Source organism: Montipora foliosa, chromosome 9 (assembly GCF_036669935.1).
Source record: "Montipora foliosa isolate CH-2021 chromosome 9, ASM3666993v2, whole genome shotgun sequence".
NCBI classification, from domain to species: Eukaryota; Metazoa; Cnidaria; class Anthozoa; order Scleractinia; family Acroporidae; genus Montipora; species Montipora foliosa.
Window position 1 is genome coordinate 40101057 of NC_090877.1, and position 24000 is coordinate 40125056.

Genomic DNA, 24000 nt, shown 5'->3' on the forward strand with positions numbered 1-24000 from the left:
GAGTTGCCGTTCACCTCCTTTTTGAAAAAGAGTCCTCTTGTAAAACCACTGAGATGGTAATGAGTGGCATTTGAGTAGTTTCGCTGGAAGATTTGTTTTGAAGGAGAGCAAAACAAAAATGGGCTTTTGCAACGAACGTGGTAATTAGCCATGTGTTTGTCACTTAAGTTACATCTTGTTGGCAGGGGATATAATTTACTTGGTTTGCTGACTACCCAGAATCCCTCGTATTAATGACTTTTTTTCTTGCATTCTTTCTTCGATCTTGTTCCTTTAGTTTACCAACGAAGATCGGATACAATTGTTTTAAATTTTCTTTTATTCTTTTGTTTGCATGGTCACCGTAAGTAGCTTGCCCTTGTTAGCTTGGGATTATTTTCTCGACTATTAAATCTTAACCAATCCGTGCTTAACCCTTTCAGCCCCGATAGTGCCAAATGGCACTTAAAGATTTTACTCTGTCTAACGCCAGACGATTTTACTCGTCAATGGGGAACCCCTCGGGGCTTAAAGGGTTAATTTCATCGATCAACATTATATCGGTGAAATGAAAGCAAAAAGGTAATATTACTGTGGTAATTCTTTGGTCGTGGGTCAGGTTGTTGAAAATTGAAGAAATTAAAGTGCTGAAGATGAAATTTATCTTACAAATGAGTCACGACAACCGTTAGGTAGAAATCTCTATCCTTCACCCTTCACCCTTCACCCATTACCCTTTACACGTGGAAAAGAGCTGCTGTTTTGGATCTGAAGATGTGAGACTCCAGAAATCTCAGGTCTAGTGCAGCCAGGATTGGAGCATGACATAAAGTATAAACAGTAAATTACTGGTGCAAGTCTGTTCAGGGTTTTAATGTAACCATGCATCTCCCATACAAACAACTATAGATAGTTCAAAGGTCCACATGCATATGGGCATCTACACTAAAATGTACTACATGTACTGTGTGTATTGAAATCAATAATTACCGCAAGACAAATTATAATAATAAAATTTCGATATAACGACCTCAGGGTCCTGTCATGGACAACAACTCTGCGAATTACACAAGCCACCAAGACAAAGAACACGAGAACAACGGCTGGAACACTCCCTTAACTGAGGTTCAAATTACGCGAATTGGCTGCCTTTCAATAATTCTCATCAGCTATCTGTTCCAATACATCCATTATTTCAGCTTGATGCTAGTATATTTCGGTGAATATTACCCGATGTGAGACAACGAATTACTGGTTGAAAGACCAAAAACATGCAAAATCGCATACTTACATTGCAAAGGAGAGTCCACGGTTTCCCGAATTATAACGATTTGCTCTTCCTTCGAACTACCCAGTAATAATCTCGCTAGATGAGGGTAGTTTTCTTTAAGAGTCGACAGGAAATGCTCGAAGGCTTCATATCCTCTCTCTGGAATAATGTCCAGGAGTTTTTCTGCCTGTCGACGGGACGTTTTTTCGCCTCGAATAACTTCTGCATCTTCAGAGTCAAGAATGAACTTGCTCTGGAGAAACGAGAGGACATCGTCTACAAGTAAATCGTCCACAATCTCTTGCCGAAACTTCAAAAGCAAATGTCTGTGTTTTTCAAGCATGCTGACAGGAAGTACGCGATGTTGGACAAAACAAGGTTCTAGCAAAGTAAAGCGATGAAAATAGAATTTAGTGTGCCTGACGTTAATTTGGAGTCAAAACTTCCGGCCATTTTGGGAATGCGTTACTGCGCAGGGTTCGATGTTTCCTGTGGGGTGTGATAGGGGGCCATCTTTCTAGCACAAGCTTCTAGTTACCCCTCCCCCATTCTTTTCATGTTAACAAGTCTTCACGTGCTCTTCTTCACGTGTCCTTCCATATTCATTTATCTCGATAAACGACACAAAATGCTTGGACTTGCAAAAATTATATAATTATTTTTTAGTTTCTTATAATTTTAACTAGGAGCAGGGATTTCACAGCACAAAATCTCTGCCACCAAGCCACATGAACACCTGTAAACACTGCAATGTGATAAATTAACCCTTTAATGCCCAATAGTGACTTATAGATTTTACTCTGTCTAACGCCAGACGATTTTACTCGTCAAAGGGAGACCCCTTGGGCACTAAAGGGTTAATATCAGTATAAGAAACATGTCCTTCCATATCCATTTATTGTTTATGAAGTTGGCTGGATAAACTGAATGCTACCCACTACTACATGTGGTACTATTAACAGTTTATGGACTTCAAATGTTTTTGCTTGTTTGGTAATATTGATTTGATTGCATTGATTCCAACGTAGCCTTCCACAATGCGGGGAAAATACAGTTGCTACTCTTCATTCTTACTGGACTAACTCTGGCACAGTTCCCTGCCAGCAAGGGTCTCTTTTCTTCTTGCATTGTCCGGGCTGACGAGTACAAGAGACCTCTGCCATGGGTCAAAATTCACTATGTTCAGCATGCACAGCGGTTATTTAGTGCTCAACCAATTCCTCAAGTGATTCTTCAAAAGCAAACAAGAGCAGAATTACTGTAAAGGGATGCGCAGGACACAGTGGGCTCCAGTCACAGTCCGCAAACATATCATGGAGAATGCAGTTTGAAGAGTGACGTCCCAGGTTGCGGATGGCAGTTGCATCAAAGTGTGTTTTGACCCATGCCAGAGGTCTGTTTTCCGGTACTTGTAAGCCCAGTGAACGCAAAAGAAAGGACCAATTTAATTCCTTGGGGTATAAAAAAAAAGAAAGCTAAAAGTTCCCCAGAACAAAACATGGACAAATTAATTTACACATGTCTGAATTCTGTACCAGTTCCCTGCTAGCAGATCAAGGTCTCCTTGGCCAGAGGTCTGTTTTCCGGTACTTGTAAGCCCAGTGAACGCAAAAGAAAGGAGACCTTGATCTGCTAGCAGGGAACTGGTACAGAATTCAGACGTGTAAATTAATTTGTCCATGTTTTGTTCTGGGGAACTTTTAGCTTTCTTGGTACTTTAATTAATTAAGGACCAATTTAATTCCTTGGCTATAAAAAAAAAGGGTAACAATGTGATAAGGGAATAACATTGTAAAATCCAGACGTTTGCGAAAAAACATCACAAATTCTGCGGTGAAAGTGTAACATTCATTTCCCTGCTGTCACTCACAAAGAAAAACCCCCTCAACAAAAAACAAACTAATAAATGCAATTATTTATTTTGTTTACTTAAATCATTCATTTTGTAAAATAAATCATGCATTCCATAAATGAATAAACAATCCAGTCTTTAACACTCGTCACAATGAGACCTGAAGTAGTATGTTTACAAAATTAATATGAGCTTCATCATTTAAGGATAAAGATGACTTTTTGACTAAACTAGATGTAATTGAAATCTATTCCAATAAATTATTGACAAATAATGTTACGGTCATGGATAAAAACATTTCTTTGACGGTTCAAAGAAATATAAAAAGCACTAAGACACAACAATCTATTACAAAAAATAGGCCCATTGAGTAAAATAGTGCTCATGCACTCCTACAATAATGTAGTTGACTAGAATAATAGCATCAAGTTCAGTTTTCTGTGCATACATTTATTCATGTTGTGACTGAGATGTTAATGATACAATAGTAGGAATTGAACCATTACTTCTTCCTTTTCTAAGTATCTGCCCACGAGTGTGGCTTTGCTTGCAGCAAAATGAAACCTGTGTGTCTCTTTTTAATACACTTGCATACAGTTAACTCTCTGAAACAGATGCAACTTGGTTTAACACATGATCCATCTTAACCGACAATGACAATTTAACAACGTTATGCTGTTTATGTCATGGGGACATGTCTTTACTACTGTAATCGAGATGTGTAAAAGGAGAGTTAACTGTAGCATCACAAACAAATTAAATCAGTATATTTTCAAAGATTCTTCAAAAATAATCAGAAAAACAAGAACACCATCATGACATTTCCTTTAAAAAAAGCTACTTGGTAATTCTGGAATACCCAAAGCCAAAACAAACAGTACTTCTCAAGGAAGGCTTGATTCATTCATCTCCAGACTGAACAAGTCAACAGAAAACAAATTGATTTGAAGGTAGACATTTAGAATAGCATAATCTGATTCTTTAACAACACAGTAACAGAAATGTATCTCATTGACATGTTCATGGTTTTCTGATTAAAATGGAAAAACCTGATTGTTTTCAATTTTCCTACAACCTTTTAAGTTGAGCATCTAAATCAGTAGTATTTTAAAGGTTTCTTCCATCTACAATTATCTTGAAAAATTCTTGAAAACGTTCTCAGACATACATAATGTTTTCAGAAACTTAAACACTTTGTAAAGAAGAGCCTGGCTTTAATATAGATCAACATTTAAGTTGACCAGAATAAAGCTATCAAAACTCTCATTTTCAGTGACTGAGACATGCAAACATACCCTAAAACCAGCGATAAGCGAAGCCCTTATCCATTCACATTCACTATGTAATAAAATATACAAATATTCCTACATTCTTAAATCATGCTGTCAGAAGATAAACTACAAAACACCTCAAAGCACACTTATTTAACCCCAATAAACCTCTGTTTAAAAAAATGATTTGGACTTAGTTCATATAGGCATGCAGTGGAATAGAATCTGCTAAAATATGCTTATTATGTGCTATATAATATAGTATAATAATTATTATTGCCATAAGTTACAGCATAACAGCTAACACTGTATTCAAAAAGCAGAAAGAAACTTCAAGCTCTTTACAGAGAGCCCTAGCAGTTTCTTAATAACTGTAAAATTAGTATGACCATTATTTTTGTAAAGTAACTGTTTTGGTTTCAAAGTTCCATAATGGTTATTTGTTTGTAACATTTTAATACCATCTTGCCCTCACTAACCATAAAAAGTAAACATTCCCTTTGTTCCCATGGGATTTAACTTACCAATAACTTGGTTTGTGGTAAAATAAGCACCAGTTGCAATGTCGTTTCAGTTTAAATATCCAGGCACAGTTTCAGCCTCTGATCAGTTTTAATCATTTAGCCAACATTTAAGGAATTTAAAGTAGTAAGAAAGTCCTCTTTCTTTATGCAAATAAGCTTTAAATATGAGTGTCTTATAGACAACAAATACTTATACTGACAATCAAGGATACTATAAAATTCAAAGTCAATTTGCACAACAAACTAAGATAATTTTCATAATATCATCAAATCCTTGCCGTATTTCTTATTAAAAAGTTCGTTTGGAATAACCTGAAGTAGAGCAGCCCTCGCAAAAATGCACATTATGACAGGCTAAAGGAAATTATTAGGTAAAAGTTAATCTAAAACATTTCTGAGCTCCTAGCCTTTACAAAATAAGATATAATAAATGCAACTTTTTAACCCAATAGACAGTGGTAAACAGTTTGGCAAAATTAAACTACTCTATCTCTAGGGTGTCCCTCAGAAGAATAGAGCAAAACTACAAAGAGAACTGCTTTACAACTAAATCAGATTTGTATATATCCATGGGTGTGTAGTAATAGGTCAAGAATGTACACTAATTTAGTGAAAAAAAGAGTATTTTTCCACTCATTTATGACACGCATAATGGTGCATTAAGTTAAAAATATTAAAATCCGACAATGTTGGAGAAGTTAACAGGTTAAGTGTGGGTATTTCTCACTAGAACTATTCTGAGTGTTTATCATATACTTTCACCACTTTAAAGAGTTGAAACCAGGTTAACATGACTTCAGAGACATAAAAAGTAAATATCGAATGCATAAATGGACAGTCACAGTGTTTTGTGACAAATAGAAACCTATATGTAGCAAGGTGCTCATTTCAGGACCAAATAGAAACAGTTCAAATACTAAAATATTTTTAAGGGCTTTCAATTAGCATACCATTTCCTGGATATTGTCACAGCATTGGATGCTGGTTTTGCTGTTCTGAAATAATCTTTAAAAGTCTCTGCTGGAACTTTACATTTGCCAAACAAAAACAGTGGTCTAACCATTTATCAACCATGGCTTACCAAACATAACCAGTTTACACTAATTAAGGGTACATTATTTCGATGCATGGAAGGTTTGAAACATAACCCTAACCCTGTACTCAACCAAAATTCACGATATTAACCTCTGTTTTACATTTAAGCCACCAAAAAATATAGCAATGCTTTTTAAAAATACACCTGGGAAGAGGACTGTTCATGTAAATACATATACACAGAGAAACATCTCCCCCAGCCTCTTCAATCTTCCCTCGTCCCCTACCCAAAGGTGTGGAATTAGTCAAAAACTGCATAGCTATGAGCTATGAGAATCTCAGAGTATAACTATTATTAATATGGCAATTTCATATGCCGATACATGGCAAATCGTCATTTCCAAATAAAACATTTTAAGTTACAGACTACTACAGAGAAACACTTCTAGGAATTAAACCTTCCATGCACTCAAAGATTAACTAAGACCTGTTGGCAATATCTGATAAATGGTTAGTTCTACAAAGACGTAACATGCCAAGCTAATTTTACCACCAAGTCCTGAGTGTTCTTCAAAATGGCTCTTTTGTATTACATGCCTTCTCCAATGGGAGTAATCTTTGCCACTTCTGTTACTTCTACCACTTCTTCAACTACATCCTCTGGTATCACTACAACTGGTTCCATCTGCTCTGGGTTTAGTGCCACCTGAATTAAGTCCACTGGACTTATCTCTTGAGAGACACTGTTTGGATTAATTTTCTGGGAGTTGATTTCTGCATGAGCAGCAGCCATGCTTTCTTCCACAATATTTGAACTTTGAAGTTGTGTTTCCTGACTCGTTGGCTGTTCAATAGTCTGTCCTGTTACTGTCCCCACAGAGACTTTGTACAATGAATCAGTCATGGTCCCTATAGACGACATAACAGCTGCCTGCTCTGCTGAGTTGTTTGGTGCTTGCTGATTGTTTTCAGTGTTTGTACCTACAGTTGTCTTTCTGATCTCTTCGGTTTCTACAGCAACTGACACCCTCGGTGTGAATAACTGACCAGGTGCACCTTGAATGTTAGGTGGAAATGTGTTGATTGGCCTTGAAAGGCCAGCAGCAGTAGCAAATGGCACAGCCATGTTTGGAATTGGATTACCACCCATGGTGTTCAGGAAGGTACTCATGTGAGGAATCTTGGCTCCAGAGTTTGACATAGGGAATGTCCCTGTAGGTTGCAGTTCTGGCAAAGTAACAACATTGGCTCGTACAGTGGCTTCATTTCCAACAGCTACTGATGTTTGGGTTAAATCCTGTGCAGGAGCTGTTATCTTTGCTGTAGCAACCTGTGTGGCCTCAAATGCAGCTCTTTTACCAGGGGGCTCGCCATTCTTTTCAACTGCAACTACTGGAGGCTGGGAGTTTTCTCTAACTTGGGAAGCAAGAGCTGACAACATAGTGGACATTGGTGTGCTGGTAGGAGGAAGATTACTCAGGTTTGCTAGCATCTCAGCAGCAGAGGTTGTTCTTTTACGACCTCTCCTTCCTCTAGGTTTAGGGGAGGTAGAATTCTTTGTTTTCGGATCTAGTCCAGTATCATCAGCTCCATCTCCTGGTGTTACCACAGCAACTGTTTCTGCCGTCACACTGTCTGCAATTGGCACTGATGCAACCACTGTACCCACTCCAGGACTATGGGTCCTGATTGGCGCAGAAACGGTGCCACGCAAATCTTGAAATGCTTGACCAGCAGGTCCTGCCATAGGCATTGGTGCCAAAAATGCCACACCTTGACCAGTTCCTTGAATTCCCTGCACTGGAGCTAAAGGAAGAAGTGTGGAAATGCTGTGTAAAATCTGGCCATCCTTGGTCATGGTCGGGGCCATGCTGCTAAATGTCTGCATACCAGGAAGGACACCAGCTTGAGATGTTGATAAAAATGTGCCCTGGCCAGGGATACCTTGCATAAGCCCTTGCATACCTGCAAATGGCATTCCAGCCACCGTGTTACCTTGTATCCCTGGCAATGCTTGGCCAGCAGTTGCAGGAATCCCAGGCAACTGAATTCCAGGCATTGACATGCTGTAGAGAGATCCGGGAGGCAATCCTTGTAAAATTGTACCCTGAGGGCCCAATACAGACAGCCCTGGAGGTAAGGTACCTTGTGTTACATTTGTTGATGTGACGGGAAGACCAACAAGTTGAGGAGCCGAAGAAGGTGGCTGAGCCACAGTCTGTGTGTTTTGAATTACTGCAGGCGCCACGCCAGGAGCTGCTGGGTTTACTTCCACTGTAACAGCAACAGGACCTTCGATGCGAGGAGGATTAGGAACCAAAGCGGCTGCCGCTGCGGCCGCCTCAACACTGTTTAGCGAAGCTACTTGGTTTACGGCTGCGACAAGGCTCGCCTCTGGACTAAGATTTGATTCCACGGGTTTAATAATCTGTGCTTGCTGTTTGTTTTTTATACCTTGTATGACAGCTTCGCTTGCTCCTTTCGCTTGAGGAGCTGTTGACCGCTTTCTGATGCCTAGTCGCTCACGCCGCCTTCGCTGTCTTTCGCGATTTCCCTTGCGAATTATCTCAAGTTGCTCGCTTGTCATGGTTTCCTTTCGTTTTCGCCGCCACTCACGATATCTCGCTCTTAACGCTTCAATTTGATCGCTGCTCATGCGTTCTTTCTGCTTTCTTTTTAACTCACGCTGTTTTTCTCGACGTGCCGTGACTTCATCTAGCAATCCATGCATTTTCTTCTTTTCTCGCTCTCGTACAACTCGTTTTGTCTCGACTTCTTCGACTGATTTTTCAGCTAGACTCTTCGCGGATTCGCGTAGTCGCCTTTTCTTTCCGTCAGTTTTATTTTCTGGCGTCTCAGTGAACTCTTCGGTACCGTTTTCTTGAGGCTTTTCATCGACCACTTCTACCTCGCTTGCAACGACGAGAACAGTGCTTTCGTCTGAAGTGCCATCAAATTTCGAGTTGTTGTCGTGACATTGAGGAGCAGAAATGGCGTTGTTTGCTGAGGACACCGTGTCCACTTTAGTTTGCTCTACGGCCGCTTCTCTTCTCGATTTTTGACGTGTTCTCGTCGATCTTTTCGGTCTTGTAGGCTTGGAAGTTGTTTTATCCGCTTCTTCAGGTATTTCTGTCTCAACTTTCAGTGGTAGCGTCACTTCAACAATCGTACAACCCTCGGACAGCAATTCAAGATCATGGCTCGGGTCGTTACCAGTTGTCGATGGCGCTTCACTCTGGCGTGACATCCTTAGTTTTTCGCGCCTTCGACGCTGCCTTTCTCTGTTCAACCTTCGAATTCTGTCAGTTCGACTCTCGCCTGAAGTTTCTCCGATGGATTCCAGGGTGTCTACGTCCTCGGCACTCACTGCTGCATCCGTACTGTCATTAGCTTCGCTATTCATTTTTGCACAAGATATCGCATATCAAACCATCCAAAGTATAAACACGCAGAAAGCAGGACTACGTCACGCGATAATGAAAAGGTCTTTCGATGAAACGTATCCGTTTTTTACACGACTAAATCAAAAGGCAAACCTTCAGAGAGCTACTGTTTGCTTATGGTGTGCGGGTTAGAAGTACAAAGGTCTTGAAAACAGACGATTTCGGCGTCTAGGTGGCCATATTGGGAATCAGTCAATCAAATTTTGAAACCTCGGGAAGAGACCAGCCTCGATCCCAAACCGGGGTGTGACGCGATTGTTAATTGTGTGAGTGGCGCTGATGTACATAAACTTGTCACATGTCATGTCTACAATTCGAACAGGTAACAGGAAAACTGGTTATGAAAGATATTTAGCATCAGCTGGTCTCGTTTCTTTCTTTCTGCAACCAACGCTTTCGTTTGCCGAGGTATTTTATTTGCCGATCGTAGGAAACAGGGATCACACAGGCTGGGTTATGTGACGTTTTATAGAGCGTGATAGTTTGCACTTCGATGGTTTCTTTTTGACACCAAGATGTAACGAAGTATTTGTTTATCAGTTTACATCTCTTCGAGCCGGATGTTCAAATCTATCGGCGTGATTTTTTGATTATAACAACAATTGCAATTTTGTAATATCCTTTGCTGAAACATGATTAATTTTGGCCGAAAACTCGTGATGGTTTTAGCTCAAATTTCTTTTATCCTCAGGCGGGCCTTACAAGTCAATTAACCGAAACATCCTTTTGGGGTTACAGAAATGTATAATTTACAAGGGATTTTTTTCTTTAAGTAGCAGTGGCGTTTTAACCTTTGTCAGTGTATGCTATGATCACGTATCACAAGACGCCACTGCAAAAATAACATTGGTCGCGACATGCAAAAATGCAACGATTAAAAAACTTAAGTTTCTAAAGTTCGTAGCCCTTCCTCAAACGAGTATCAAGACAGCCCATGTCAGAGGTTTATGAACGAAGCTTTAAAAGGAGTTAAAATTTCGTTGATTTGCAAGTTGTAGTATTCGAGCATTTCGGAATATTCAACCTTGTTTCTTTCGTGACTTGTACCAGCCTTAAACCAGTTTGAGATAACCTTTTCTGACCCAACGAATGTCGGTAATACACTGGTAGGAACAATCCTCAGGATTGTTTTTTGTCAAAGAAAACATCGTTAGTTGCAGGTGCTAAACCCAAAATTTTTGCTGCTCCATACTTTTATAAGCAATCAAGCATGGCTAGAGGAGTGACCTTTTTTCACGAAAAAAAACCAAAAATGCCCGCGTTTCCTAGCCAGCCAGCGTGCAAACAAAAGTTATTGCGCATGCGGGTGCTTTTGGAATTGTAACATCCTCTCCACTCCTTCAGAACAAACTACAGTTGAATAAATACGAAAATGCGAGAAAGGGTGTTTTTTTTGGGATTAGAATAGGTCATCGTTATAGCCTTACGAGTTGGTATGGCAATGCGTGAAACTCCGAGAGGTTCCGACGATAACCTTTACAGCGCTACGAGTGACAGTTTCTGGGATGTCGGAAATTTTAAACGAACAGTCAAGCGAATTGATGATGGCGCAAAATTGTGTGATGAATTTATGAAACTTGTAGCCGAACGAGCTGAAATAGAAGCTAAGTATGCCATCAAGTTAAAAGCTTGGTCTAAGAAATGGGAGGAAATTATTAAAAGCGGTCCAGAATATGGAACAATGGAGGGTGCTATGCGAGGATGTGTGAGTGAGGCAGAGTCCAGAGCGGACATTCACATGTTGTGCCGTGACAAAGTTATGGACGAAGTCTACGAATCCATTAAAAAGTGGAAGATTGAAAACTACCACAAGGGCATCTTTCAATGGAAAGAAACAAAAGAAGCCGAGGAAGGTTTTACCAGAGCTCAAAAGCCTTGGGCAAAGCGTTTGGCCAAAGTTGAGCGGTCGAAAAAAGCTTTTCATAATGCAGCGAGGAACGTGGAACAGGCTACGAGATTGGAAAATGACGCTAGCAATGATACCGAGAAGTCAGCTGACAAGCTGAAAAAGTTGCAAGATGCTACAGAAAAGGCTAAAAGAGAAATGGAAAAATGTCGAGAGAAGTATGAATTGCGCTTGGACGAAATCACAAGTTACAATTCCCAATACGAACGAGACATGGTAAACGAATTTGAAAGGTGTCAGGAAAACGAAGATAAACGGCTGGGCTTTTTCAAAGATGTTCTTTTTCAGTATCACAAGTGTTTAGACATATCGCAAAGCCCTGAGTAAGTATTAACCTGTTTTCATCTGTCGTGCGGTTTTTAATTACGTAAGTTAATTAGCTGAGCTAATTTGTTTGCCCGCTGTGATTGATCTCGCCGCATTGCTCGTTTTGTACATTTCCATTCGTTCTTGCTCATCGTTTTGTTCGATTGCTCATGAACTCTATGTGTCATGCATGCATTTTACTCCTTTCGTCTTCCAAGTAATGGTTGGTATTTCCTCTGTTCGACCGGGTGTTCGGCAAAGGAAGTGTCTTAATTTGTTCCACTTCATTGAGCGCTGCTGTAAGAAATATGAAGGATTTAATTTACTCTCATATTAGGAGTCAACAAAGGTTATTTCAGAGTTTTGTTTGCTTTGATTAGATAAAGTCGACTGTTCGATTTGGGCATAGGTGTTTGAAAATGTTTTTACCGATACTTGATAAGATGATTTGACCAAAGAGTCAATTTTTAAATTTAATTTCAATTTAATGATTTGTCTGTTGCACTGGTCTCTGGGTGGTCTTCGTCCTCCATTTCTCAAAGATGACGTAAATGAAACACCAAAGAGCTAAAACAATGAGCTAAACAAAAGAATAATTAAAGTGCCTATCACCGTAACACATTTTGCCGCTTTATTTTTTCTCGCATATACATTGTTGTTTTCAGAACCTTTGGAATAGGCCCTTCCGTTACCTTTTTTCATAAACACAATGATTTTGCTGGTTTTCCAAAAATAAAACGAGCAGGTCAAAATATGCCACCATGCTGATTTTGTAAGTATATATCGTTTAACCCATTGACTCCTGGGGGTTCCCCATTGATGAGTAAAACATCTGGCGTTAGACAGAGTAAAATATTAAGTCATGGCGGTTTAGGCATCAAAGGGTTAATTAAGGTGGCTCCCTAAAGTATTTGCAAATACCCTCACTCCATGGCACGAGTTGCAAAAGCAAACCTAGTAAAATTTCTCTTGTCTTTCTCCCTGTAGAGATTTACCAGTCTGGGTACCGATATATAAGAAGCCTTATTTTTTTGGTGTCAATTTTTGGATTATGGCGGTTACCAATAGGCAACATCACATCTAATGACTAGAGACATGTTCTTATTTTTGACCTAAATTTCTTAATATTTATACTTTTCTTCGGTGAAATGACAGCCCGATGCTCAACCAACTGAGCCACTGGTGGGCTTCAGTGATTTTCATAAAAATCCTTGTATTTTTCTTTGGAATTTTCGAATCCTTAAATGGTCATAAAATCTTTACCTTAAGTGGGTGTTATTTCTCTGAAAACTTATATTCTGGCTAAGACAAACACAATCTTTCCATTTCTGGAATTTATAAAGTCTGAACTTTAAGTTCACCAATAAAATTCATTGTTATCAGTCATATGACCAGTTTGTTTGCAAATGGCCTATTCACTTTTTTATTTGCTTTGAAAGATGGAAAAAGTGGTCAGAGTTTGATCCATAACCGAGCAATGAAGGGGAATGGGTTTCCATACCAGGTTGACGCCACAAATTATTTTGCATCACTGTTTTTCAAAGAACCAGCAAAATACAAAGCAAAGCAGTCTGTGATGTCAACCCGGTATGAAACTCATTCCCCTTCATTGCAGCTCAGTTATGGATCAAAGTGTAACCACTTTTTCCATCTTTGAAAGCATATAAGTTTCATCTTGTGTATAAATAAAGGACATTTTCTTGTTTTGTTACTTTCCTGGTAGAATTTCAACCAGTGACTCCTGGCATAGGTATACAGTTCAACATGGCACATTTTGAGAGCTCCTGGAAATCACAGCAATATTAAAATTTTTAACATCATCGTGGTCCACTTAAAACCTATGTCCCCCTTTTAAAACCCTTCCCTATGCAAGAACGAGACTTGAAAGATTTTACTCTAACACAAGGCCTCGCTTGTTCAAAGGGTGGATAACAGTATCCACCTGGTAAATCACTATCCGGCAGATAAACACTAGTAAAACCAATTGAGTTATCCAGTGGATAGTGATTTATCAACTGGTAGATAGCACTATCCACCCTTGAAACAAGTGCGGCCAGGTGATTTTTCTCGTCACTTTGGGGTGCTTTAGGTGTCACTGGTTTGATCTTTTTTTTTTTTTTTGTTTGTCTGTTAAATATTTATAGCATTCCATTACACCATTTTAGGATAACCAAGGTTCTTTCAGTTCATTTTTTAAGATTCATGCTGATTCCCTCTCTTGCTCGTCAAGCTAAATGAAGCGCAGCCAAGATGAGACATATTAAAATACACTAAAAAATGTTCTCTGGCTAAAAATTTTGAAAAGGAATATAAGCTTTTGGCTGTCGATCTACAGCCTTCCACAGATAAAACATTGAATGTAAATTGGTGAAATATATACAGAAAAGGCGAGATAAAAGTCATAAAAAGAACAGAGTAAAAGTATGAAAAAAGGTGGCTATTGTTTAAAAAGAATGCTATACTGATTAGGAATCGGCTTAGAGTTATTGTCAGCATGCTTGGTAGCAGAGGTGTGCCAGGCCTCTAGAGTTTTTCTAATACTTAATTATTGTTAAGTGTTAATTATTGTTGTTATTAATTATTGTTCTTTACCTGGTTATTGCAGATTTTCAGGTATTTTTGTCAACATGAGCTTAACTTTCCAAAAAGCAGACTCTCAAGCTGACTTGGATTGGTGGGCACGAAACCATGGTACAGGCATGCCGCAGAACTGGCCAATATTTGAGGTAAAATGTCTTGTTTTTTTTCAGAGGAGCAGGGGTGGGTTCATTTAGAGCATTTTGTCTTGTTTATTTCCTAGGCAGGTTTAACTTCTTTATGATATTCATCACTTGCGATTGATACAGGGATGAGAACTGTAATTGCCTTCCACCATGCCCATAATGTAGGGCTCCAAATTGCAACTAGGTTTCACCAGTGCAAGTTTCCAAGGTCACTAACTGCAACTAGTCAATTAGTCCAATAGGCCCTTTGGATGATTGTGTCATGTGACCTTGTCAATCATAAAGAATGGTTGTGGTACACAAAAGATGCCAGAAATGGAAAAAAAGAGATGGAATTTCAGGGTTCTTGTTAAGAGCCGGTAACCGGTTATTTTTACCAGCTGTTCAAGTAAATGTTACCGGCTGTTTCACTGAAGTATTTACCGAAATTATCCAACGAATGTTCGTCTGTTGTTAAAAGGTGAAATTACATTGCGTTTATGGGAAAATATTGCTTTTCCCCCTCCAACTAATCCTGTGAAGATATCTGGCACATGTTATCGCTTCGAAAATATACCATTTGTTAAAGCAATCCAGCTTGATTTTGCCAACTCATCTGTCGAAACGATGTCCACCATGTTTCCTTCTCATTCCTCCCGCGGCCAGGGGAAACCCCCCATAACCATTATTAAACATTTACAACCTGGCATCCACGCGTGGAAAACGACAGAAAGGTCTTTTGGAGTTTAGTTTTCAACCAAAGCGTCAGAAAAGCGGTGGTGAGTGAAAATCAATGAAATAGCATAACCTACTTTCCTTTTGCTGAGTATTAAATTAATTTAGCAGCCGCTGGCACGCGACAGCGATCGATACGAACGTCAAGTTAAGACTTGAGCTCGCTAGCCTGTGCAGGGGCAGGTAACAAAGTTACCTGCTATTTTTGGTTTTTTACCTCATGTGCAAAAACTTAGCAAGAACCCTGGAATTTGTTAGAATGTCAATTCTGTGGCCACTGATGTTCAAGTGCGTAATTTTATAGCAGTTTGAAAGTTTGAAATATCTTAAAGAATTCTGTGCTGGATGGCAAAGTGGCTGTTTTCCATATAAACCTCAGTTATTTTTTTAAGCATTGAAATCACTGTAAAATCTCTCACCTAAATGTCAGTGACCTCAAAATTGACACTCTTACTAATTTCATCACGCTCTTCCCATTTCTGTTTGTCCTGTTCATGACTTTAAGAGCAACAGATGCAATTTCATCATAAGTTAATATTATGAATGAAATAACAGTAATGTAAACAACAACAACAACATTACCTTTGGCATGATTTGGTGACATGGGCTTCAATTTGCTCAGATGAAGGGCTCTTATCTTATCATCTTTCAAAGATCAATTTACCATATCAACTCAGTTGATAAACCCATTTCTGCATTGATGTTGTTGTGTTTAGCTTAAGAAAAAGTAGGAGATAGAGAATTTGAAGAAGGAAACTGTTACATAACTGATGCAGCTGATTTTGTATAGAGTATGCCTAGCAATACCATGGAGCCAGTTTATTGGGAAATAAAAGATGTCGCAAAGTGGAGCCAGGTAGATAGGGAACATACATGTAGATCAACAGAAAACAGGGTAAAAGATCCAGTAGTGCATACCTTGGATCACTATGGATTGTTGGAGCTTACTTACTCACAAGGTCAGATACAGACAGGCAGAGGTCAGGTAGGGAGGAAAGCTAGGCAGGATTAAGAGAGAGTTTTACGATTGGTCTTTTTAGGGGTGAGTTTCTATTTATACGGTTAATTAATATTATATCAAAGGTTATTACCATATTTACCCGTGAATGATACATGCCCATGTTTAATACGTACCTCAATTTTGGACTGCATTTTGAAAAAAAAGTTGTAGCAGAAAACAGAGAATTATTCTTGCAAAACTAACATGGAAAAAATCATGTTCTGGATAAGAAAATTTGATCCACGAGAATGTTTACAGTGCAACGCGCCTTACCGTGGCCACCCAACAATCTTTCACATTTGACAATTACATCTGAATATGTCCACTCAACAACCCATGCAACGGTTTTCAACTTACAACTGCAAACTTTGCAAGGAGGAGTGACTGTCAAACAAATTCACACAACCTGATTGGCGGACAATTTGTAAAAAATTTTGTTACGTAGCCACGGTAAGGCACATCACACTTGTAAATACTGAAACCTTTATGCAAACTTTGACTCGGAGTTGCAAGCGAACAGTTCTCTTGTGAAAGATTTGTCATCACCAAGTTCATTTTGTTGTTTTCGTACACAAGATCATATTACTCCACACTTGCAAAAAGACGACTCAATCATCTCTTCAGGAATGTCACCCCATAGACCATTTTCATAAATGGCGGTCAAGAAATTATTCTTTTGTCTTTGTGCTAATCATCCTAACTAGCCTCACTTTGGAACAAAAATTCTTTTGAATTTTGCCCGTGTTTACGAAGCTAGTTAGGATGATTAGCATAAAGACAAAAGAATAATTACTTCGCCGCCATTTATGAATACGGTCTATGCAGCGATCTACAAAGCGATGAGTTATTCCAAGGGCTTCTTTTGGTGGCCATCAGTAATATTTATTAATCTTTATGAAACATATTGTCTCTGCTTACGAACCAGGAGGCTCATGATCAAGCCAGCACTTATCTCCGGTTTCATTAACTTGAAGCGACTAGGAATATTTCTACTCCCCCTGGGTGGGATGCTAGTCCATCGCAGGGCTACCCCCAGCATTTCGCGGGGACCCATTTATACACCTGGGAGGAGAGAGGCACCGTGAGAGTAAAGTGTCATCCATTGACTCCTAAACTGTCTCCCCCCCCCCCCTTCCCCCATTTACAAGTAAAATTGTGTGGCATTACACAGAGTAAAATCTGCCTGGCCTTTTAATTTGTGATAAAAACGTTTCACTTATATAATTTCATTTCAATCAGGCAGTGGAAAATTCCATACAAAGCTGAACTTAAATTATATATTTTTCAGGAATACAATGAAATTCCATCAAGACGGCCGTCAATCATGCGACATAATCATTCATCAGCACCTCCTCATCCGGGGACTCAGAATCACATGGAAGACAATACAGACTACTCCCGTCAAAATGATGTGTAAGTATTTCAGTGTCTTGTCTAATTTCCTGCATTATTTTGTCCATGTGGTGATAGAAAAATTATGTATGAAATGTATGAAGGAACTTGAGTAGTTGCAAAGAATTTTGAAACAAATCCAGGCTTCCTTGCAACTGTTCAAATGAATGACCACTTTTACTTAGAATGACATCATTACAGTTCAATATCTAAAATGTCATAATTATATTCTCTATCGCACATTCACCTCTTCAGGGGTTTCATTTGAGGCTGGAGGCCGGATGTTTCGCTCAGTGGTTTACCACTTCACTTCCAATACTTTTATGCTATAAATTTGTGGATTTGTTGGCCTCTTTTTTTTCTTTTTGGACTTCAAGATCTCGAGAAGACATGGGCTGAAGAGACACAAGACAATCACATGCAATAAATCCTTCAAGTTAACAAGAAGTCACATCAACTTAGTTTGCTTACTGAATGGAATAATCGATCTGTTGGCATTTCATTCTGGGAATTAGTTTAGTTTTCTTTTCTTTCTCCAATCTCAACAATGTAAACAGCATTTCCAAGAGTTTCATTTGTAGTAACTTATAAGGGACCCATACCTCCTGGAGGGTTGGCCCCCAAGGCACTTGCAATCGGCCTTACGACCAAAAAATAACCACTTGAAAAAGCTGTTGAAGACTCTGCCTGTGTTACAGAATGTAATGCAAACTTGCAAATGACCAGCTTCTAGAGGGCGGACGGCTCAGATGGTAGAGCTCAATCGCACAGTAATGGGTTTGAGACCCATTCAAGCCTGTATTTTTTCAGGCTTCTTTTCAACTGCTGAAGGTGCTTTATTAACTGTGGTAATCACTTCCACTTAGAATTTGTCCATATTACACACTTGGTTAATGTGCCCATCACACTTCTCCACTTTATTTATTCTCCCAAATTGGCACAAATACATTGTGTTGTTTTTAGAACCTTTGGATTGAAATTTCACTTTTTGTTGGCTTTAAAAGATGGGGAAAGTGGTCATACTTTGATCAATGGCCGAGCAATCACAAATTAATTTGCATCGCTGTTTTCAAAGAACTTTCTCAATGCAAAGCAGTTGGTGATTTCAATCCAAGATCAAACCCGTTGCCGTTCATTGTTTGGTTATAGATCAAAGTAGGACAACTTTTCCCATTTTTCAAAGCCAATAAAAAGGTGAAATTTCAATGAAAAGGTTCTAAAAAGAACACGATTTATTTGAGACGATTCAGAGAATAAATAAAGTGGAAAAGTGTGTTGCGGTGATAGGCAGTTTAATGGAAACAAAGAAAACAGTGTGTTTTGTGTCCCAATACAATTCAAAGGAAACCTGAGGGTTGTTCAATAAGACAAAACCAGAAAATAATGTGTCATTAATTTTTTCATTGCTTTCTTCTTTTTTCTTCATTGGTAGGGTTCAAAGTAATCCCTTCAACAATTACACCTCAACAACTAATGAAGGCAACAGTGATCATACATCGGCCCCTGGGGAATGGGAGATTGAGCCACCGCCCATTCAAGGTGCAGGGATCCCAGTCAGAGCATTGTACGACTTTCAAGGTATTGAGGATGACGAGTTAAATTTCAAAGAAGGTGATGTGCTCACTCAGCTTTCCTCACAAGATGATCAAGGCTGGTGTCAGGGAAGATTCCAGGGCAAAGTGGGGCATTTTCCTGGTTCTTATGTCGAACCATTGTGAGAAAGAGGGTGGTGTGTTAATAACATTGGTCCTCCTGCATTCCGGTGACAGTTGCTAAGGGTACTTTCCTTTTCTCAGAACTGGCCGGCCAGACACGTCACTTTGCAAAGAAAACTTTTTATGCAACAGTTTGAAGGAACACATGCATGATAACTCTCACATTCTTCTGAACGGTATATACCATACTCTACATATGTTAATTTGAAGGCATTGTTGAGTTAGTCCTTTGAAATACCTTGGTCTGGTTGGTCAGTTCTGTCAAATGGAAAGCAGCCTACTATTGCTTGTTTAATGACGTGACAGTTCTCAAATCTACCTAGCTTTTCAGCTATTTTTCCACACCCTGTGAAACTGATTTGGTAATTGATCAGATGTGTCCAGGATTGCAAGTATTGTTACGCATATAAGCATTATAAAGTGTAGTTTTAAACCGTGCAACAACATCCCTCTATTAGTAAGCACCACCCGTAGGAAACCCGAGTATCTTGAAATGTGCAGAACGTATGCACAATAACAATAGTAGGCACTCATCTGCGATTAAAGCCCAACAATGGTGTGAATTTTACCCATCCTAAAAAGCCCTTAGGATGGGTAAAATTCAAACCATTGTTGGGCTTTAATCACAGATGAGCGCTGATTGGTCTCTGAGCGACTGGACCCTTAACATAAATGCCTTTCTTGGTACTGTTCCTCCCAATAATAGAAAATAATATTAAACGATCAACACTGTTTTGTTGACTTGCTAGAATTATAGGATCATGTAGATATTCTTATAAGGTACAATGTGAGTAGCTTGCTATCCAAAGCAAATCCAAACAAGGACAATAATCATTGTTATTTAAAAAAAATATAAGCTGTTCCCCGCCCACGTACTTTAGGTGCTCACCACTTGAATCATGTGGGAAATCAATCCAAGTCAATCAAAATAATCATTATTCATACTCATCACTCATTGCCAGGCATTGGTAATTTTGTTTCTTTTAGGTAACTTAGCAGAAAGGGTGGCTTTTTTTGCTCTGTAAATCAATATAATTTTGTTCTCACTTTTCAACCATTCATACCATGCGAATGTGGATTCTCTTGAAGGCCTAGAGCTCACAGCAAAATTTGAATTTTCCCCACGTTTGGTAGTCAAGGGGGTGGAATGGTTAAACTGAAAAAGTATGGAAGTATCAGGTAGTTAAAGGGGCTATGTCACCAAAATGATGTAATTTCATGACACCCAAAAAGTAGAATGGAACATTGCCGCAATAACCACTTAAAACTGTTGAACAATGCTACAAAGGAAAGAAAAGCATGGATGGACACAGATGGACAATATTGAAACGGATTTTATTTAGGTAATCTTGCAAAAAGTCGGTCGGACGGTTTTCGAGGTTATTGTAAGGCGCCTGGATAAAGGTCGTTTTGCTCAAAATCATCTTTGTGATGTAATGATAATTTTGTCAGTAAAAGAATTCTACATCACCATTTTCGAGTTTTAAACTCGTGATTAACTAAAGATTTCCCCGAAACGCCCTAAAATAACGTGACATAACCCCTTTAAGTTCCATTATAGTCATTCCTTTCTTTTTCTTTCAACACATTTATTTACGTGAGATTGTATCTTGTATTTAATTGATATGTCTTGTACATATATGCATGCATGAGTTCCAACAATATAAATGTTATAAATAGGTGGAACGCCTGGCCCAAGCTAATGTAACACAACATTATACAACCAGGCCCGGGTTGCTCGAAGCGGGGTTAGTGCCAACCAGCATTAAATGCCATGGAAAGCTATAGGTTTTGATACCTCTTAACCAACAGTTGGCGCTAACCAGGCCTCGAGTAACTGGCCCCAGGTGGTTAAACTAAGGCAACAATGTTTGTTTCTGTTTGGCTTATTATTAACGTGTAATCTCGACACAAAGTGTATAGTTTGATATTTTTAATGAGATAATTGAAATGGCACAAAATAATCGATATATAATTTTGATGATACTAAATAATTATGCTTGGTATGTCATGTTCAAAAGGTACTATTTATGAGTAGTAAATTCAGCTGTAATGCACATTGTACCTCCAGATATTGGAAAGCCCTCCTGGACAAAAAAAAACAAAGAAATACAAGTTTCAATTCTATGTTTCTTGACGCTCAGTTCAAGGATTGTTTAGGGTGAAACTGATTTGTAAGCTGAACTAAGCTGCTAGTAATAAAGGGGTCTTCCTTTAGAGACAGACCAAAGAGCCATCGATTTGTCGGAATGATCATAAATCATGTGCGGTTAGGTAAATTGGTCGAACTCGAAACTGTGGGGCGAACTTAGCTGGGTTGAACCGGCGGCGGGGCGAAACGTTCTGTTACCTCCTCGAATGATACTACCTGCAGTGGGTCTAAAACACCGCAAATGACGGGTCACAGGTCAGTGTACATGTCCCTGTGCTGCAGATAATAAGTCTCCTAGCCCTAAGTTGTTACATGTCTAGGGAAAACTTTTGGCTTAGTTGTTCATCATAGGTGCAGGGACTTCTAGTCGTGACCTGTGGAATGTGACCAGCTGTGTTTTAGATTTGTGGCAAAACGCAAACATGATAATTGGGGAGTTCAAGAAAAGATAGCCTGCGTGGCAGGCATTCGAAGGGGAGAGGAAGACATGGACCCGCGAGAAACTGACGAGGAAGACGCACGCTCTCTTCGTTCTCTCGCCGTAGACCATTTTACGGACACAGCGGCCATTTTGAAATCCATTGTTTCAAATAGCTATTATGGGATTCTAAGGGGGCAAATGCATACTAATTTGCCCCCTTAAAATCCCATAATAGCAATAGGGAAGATATCGTTGAGGTCAGCCATTGTTATTAATGTGCAAACCAGAGCCCCATTGGCTGTCAAAAGAAAAGGTCTTTTGTTTCTGTGGTTGGGAAATTTGACTAACAAAAGCAATGTTTGTGTACAGATATCTTCCCTATTTGAAAAAATGGATTTTAAAAGAGCCGCCATATCCGTAAAATGGTCTGTTCTCCCTTTCCCTTCCCATTCGAACGCCTGTCACGCAAGCTAAAGCACTGCGCACCGGTGGCTCAGTTGGTTGAGCACCGGGCTGTCACGCTGGAGGTCGTGAGTTCGACTCCGGCCGGACACTCAGGCCGAGGGTCTTTAAATGACTGAGGAGAAAGTTCTGCTTTTGTAATTGGTTAGACTTTCAAGTCTTCTCGGATAAGAACTAGAAACCGTAGGCCCCGTCTCACAAATATCTTCCATGTTCATTAGTTCCCTGTGGGACGTTAAAGAACCCACACACTATTTGAGAAGAGTAGGAGATGAAGTTCCCGGTATTGTGGCTGTCCTCTGTGAGTATATGGGTGGGTGGGTATAGCAGGTCCTCATCAGCTGAATAGCTGCCAAAACGTAACCTGGTCAAACAAATAAATAACAAACAAACAAGCAAAGGCGGCAGCTAGGCAACTACAACGCCAACAAGCACGAATGTGCTTGTTTAAAAAACAGAAAAATACTCGTGCAGCACGAATTTCCGTGCATTTCTTTGCCGTGCTCCACAACACAACAACGTGAAATCCCCAAATTTTACGTTTTGACTACAACGCGAGCGTGTAACGATGAACTAATTTATTTTCTATTTTTACTTTAAAACCGTTCGTACCCATCCACTTGAAGATAGTTCGCCCGTACAAAAAGTGTACAAAAAAAAAGTTCTTCATTGAAGTAAATTTATGGTGGCTCAAAGCAGTTTAACACTTGAAAGAAACTTTCTTATTAGAAGGATTGACACTACAACAATTTATCACTTAACAGCAATGTTATGGTACCATATAAAACACCAATTATTGCTGAAAAGATGCGGTCATTTTTGTGACGTAAAAAGTTACCGTGAAAATTTTAGAATGTGCGCAGTAACCAAAGTAGCTTACTGAGCTTTCGAGTAGACCACTGCGACAACGTGAACAAGACCATGAGCTTCTGACAAGACGGAGTAATCTCGAAGTGCTTGCGATGTTATAGTTAAAGTGACGTTTGCCGTTGTCCTTGCTGAAATTCTCAGGGTGCTGATAATTAGTTGAAAAATTCCGGGACACTGAAAAGCAGCAGACTGCATAGGCAGCCCAAGTTCGCGTCACTAGAGAGCGTGTAATAATTGATTACTAGTGGAAGATGACCTTTGAGTAAAAGCGGTGTTGCGTTACAGACAGCCGTTGAGACTTTGTATGGGAAAAAAAATACCGAAGATTATGAAGCCTAAAAAACGCTCAATTTAACGTTCATTCAATAAAATGAATAAAAATGACTTACCTCTGGTGTATTTTTGTACCTTTTGGAGCTTATTTTACCGTTTCGGGAATTCGGTGTTTTCAATGTTCTAAGACATTGAAAACACCGAATTCCCGAAACGGTAAAATAAGCTCCAAAAGGTACAAAAATACACCAGAGGTAAGTCATTTTTATTCATTTTATTGAATGAACGTTAAATTGAGCGTTTTTTAGGCTTCATAATCTTCGGTATTTTTTTTCCCATACAAAGTCTTACAACGCGTTTAAATTCTCAACGGCTGTCTGTAACGCAACACCGCTTTTACTCAAAGGTCATCTTCCACTAGTAATCAATTATTACACGCTCTCTAGTGACGCGAACTTGGGCTGCCTATGGTGAATGTCTTCTTCCGGTAGACAGATGTAGACAAAGTGTTGTCAGGGCAGCGTTTGAGAAGGATGCCTAAAAATGGAATCTCATTGTTTTCTTCGAACCGTTATAAATAGTAACCTTGATGCTATCGTGTCGACTAGCGACTATTGAGAAAACTTAAAAACTCATTCGCATTGTCTTTGTTGTCAAACATGGTGAAGGTGTCGTCTACATATCTGAACCAA

The 24000-nt window shown here is 39.3% G+C and overlaps 3 protein-coding genes across 3 annotated transcripts in view; 1 reads left to right on the forward strand and 2 right to left on the reverse strand.

Annotated features, from left to right (window-relative positions):
* LOC137970673 (apoptotic protease-activating factor 1-like) overlaps positions 1–1721 on the reverse strand; it is a 32360-nt gene extending 30639 nt beyond the window's left edge. The window contains exon 1 of the mRNA XM_068817201.1: positions 1271–1721. Coding sequence (XP_068673302.1) covers positions 1271–1592 — 322 coding nt within the window. The 5' untranslated portion in view covers positions 1593–1721. The remainder of the gene's footprint in view (positions 1–1270) is intronic.
* A 1431-nt stretch (positions 1722–3152) lies between these two features.
* Positions 3153–10015, reverse strand: LOC137971264 (uncharacterized). Its single transcript, XM_068818060.1, has one exon. The coding sequence runs from the start codon at positions 9332–9334 to the stop codon at positions 6521–6523; it is 2814 nt and encodes a 937-aa protein (XP_068674161.1). The 5' UTR covers positions 9335–10015; the 3' UTR covers positions 3153–6520.
* A 658-nt stretch (positions 10016–10673) lies between these two features.
* LOC137971265 (protein kinase C and casein kinase substrate in neurons protein 2-like) lies at positions 10674–21390 on the forward strand. The gene is made up of 4 exons (XM_068818061.1): positions 10674–11603; positions 14192–14312; positions 17312–17436; positions 18848–21390. Exons 1-4 carry the CDS (start codon positions 10810–10812, stop codon positions 19131–19133), a joined length of 1326 nt encoding a protein of 441 aa, XP_068674162.1. The 5' UTR covers positions 10674–10809; the 3' UTR covers positions 19134–21390.
* The last annotated feature ends 2610 nt before the right edge of the window (positions 21391–24000 follow it).

Bases quoted from the DNA above. Each gene is read 5' to 3' on its own strand.
- LOC137971264 (XM_068818060.1), bottom strand. From the start codon at position 9,334: ATGAATAGCGAAGCTAATGACAGTACGGATGCAGCAGTGAGTGCCGAG.
- LOC137971265 (XM_068818061.1), top strand. From the start codon at position 10,810: ATGGCAATGCGTGAAACTCCGAGAGGTTCCGACGATAACCTTTACAGC. The intron at 11,604-14,191 runs GTAAGTATTAAC...TGGTTATTGCAG, and splicing joins GACATATCGCAAAGCCCTGA to ATTTTCAGGTATTTTTGTCA. The intron at 14,313-17,311 runs GTAAAATGTCTT...TATATTTTTCAG, and splicing joins AGAACTGGCCAATATTTGAG to GAATACAATGAAATTCCATC.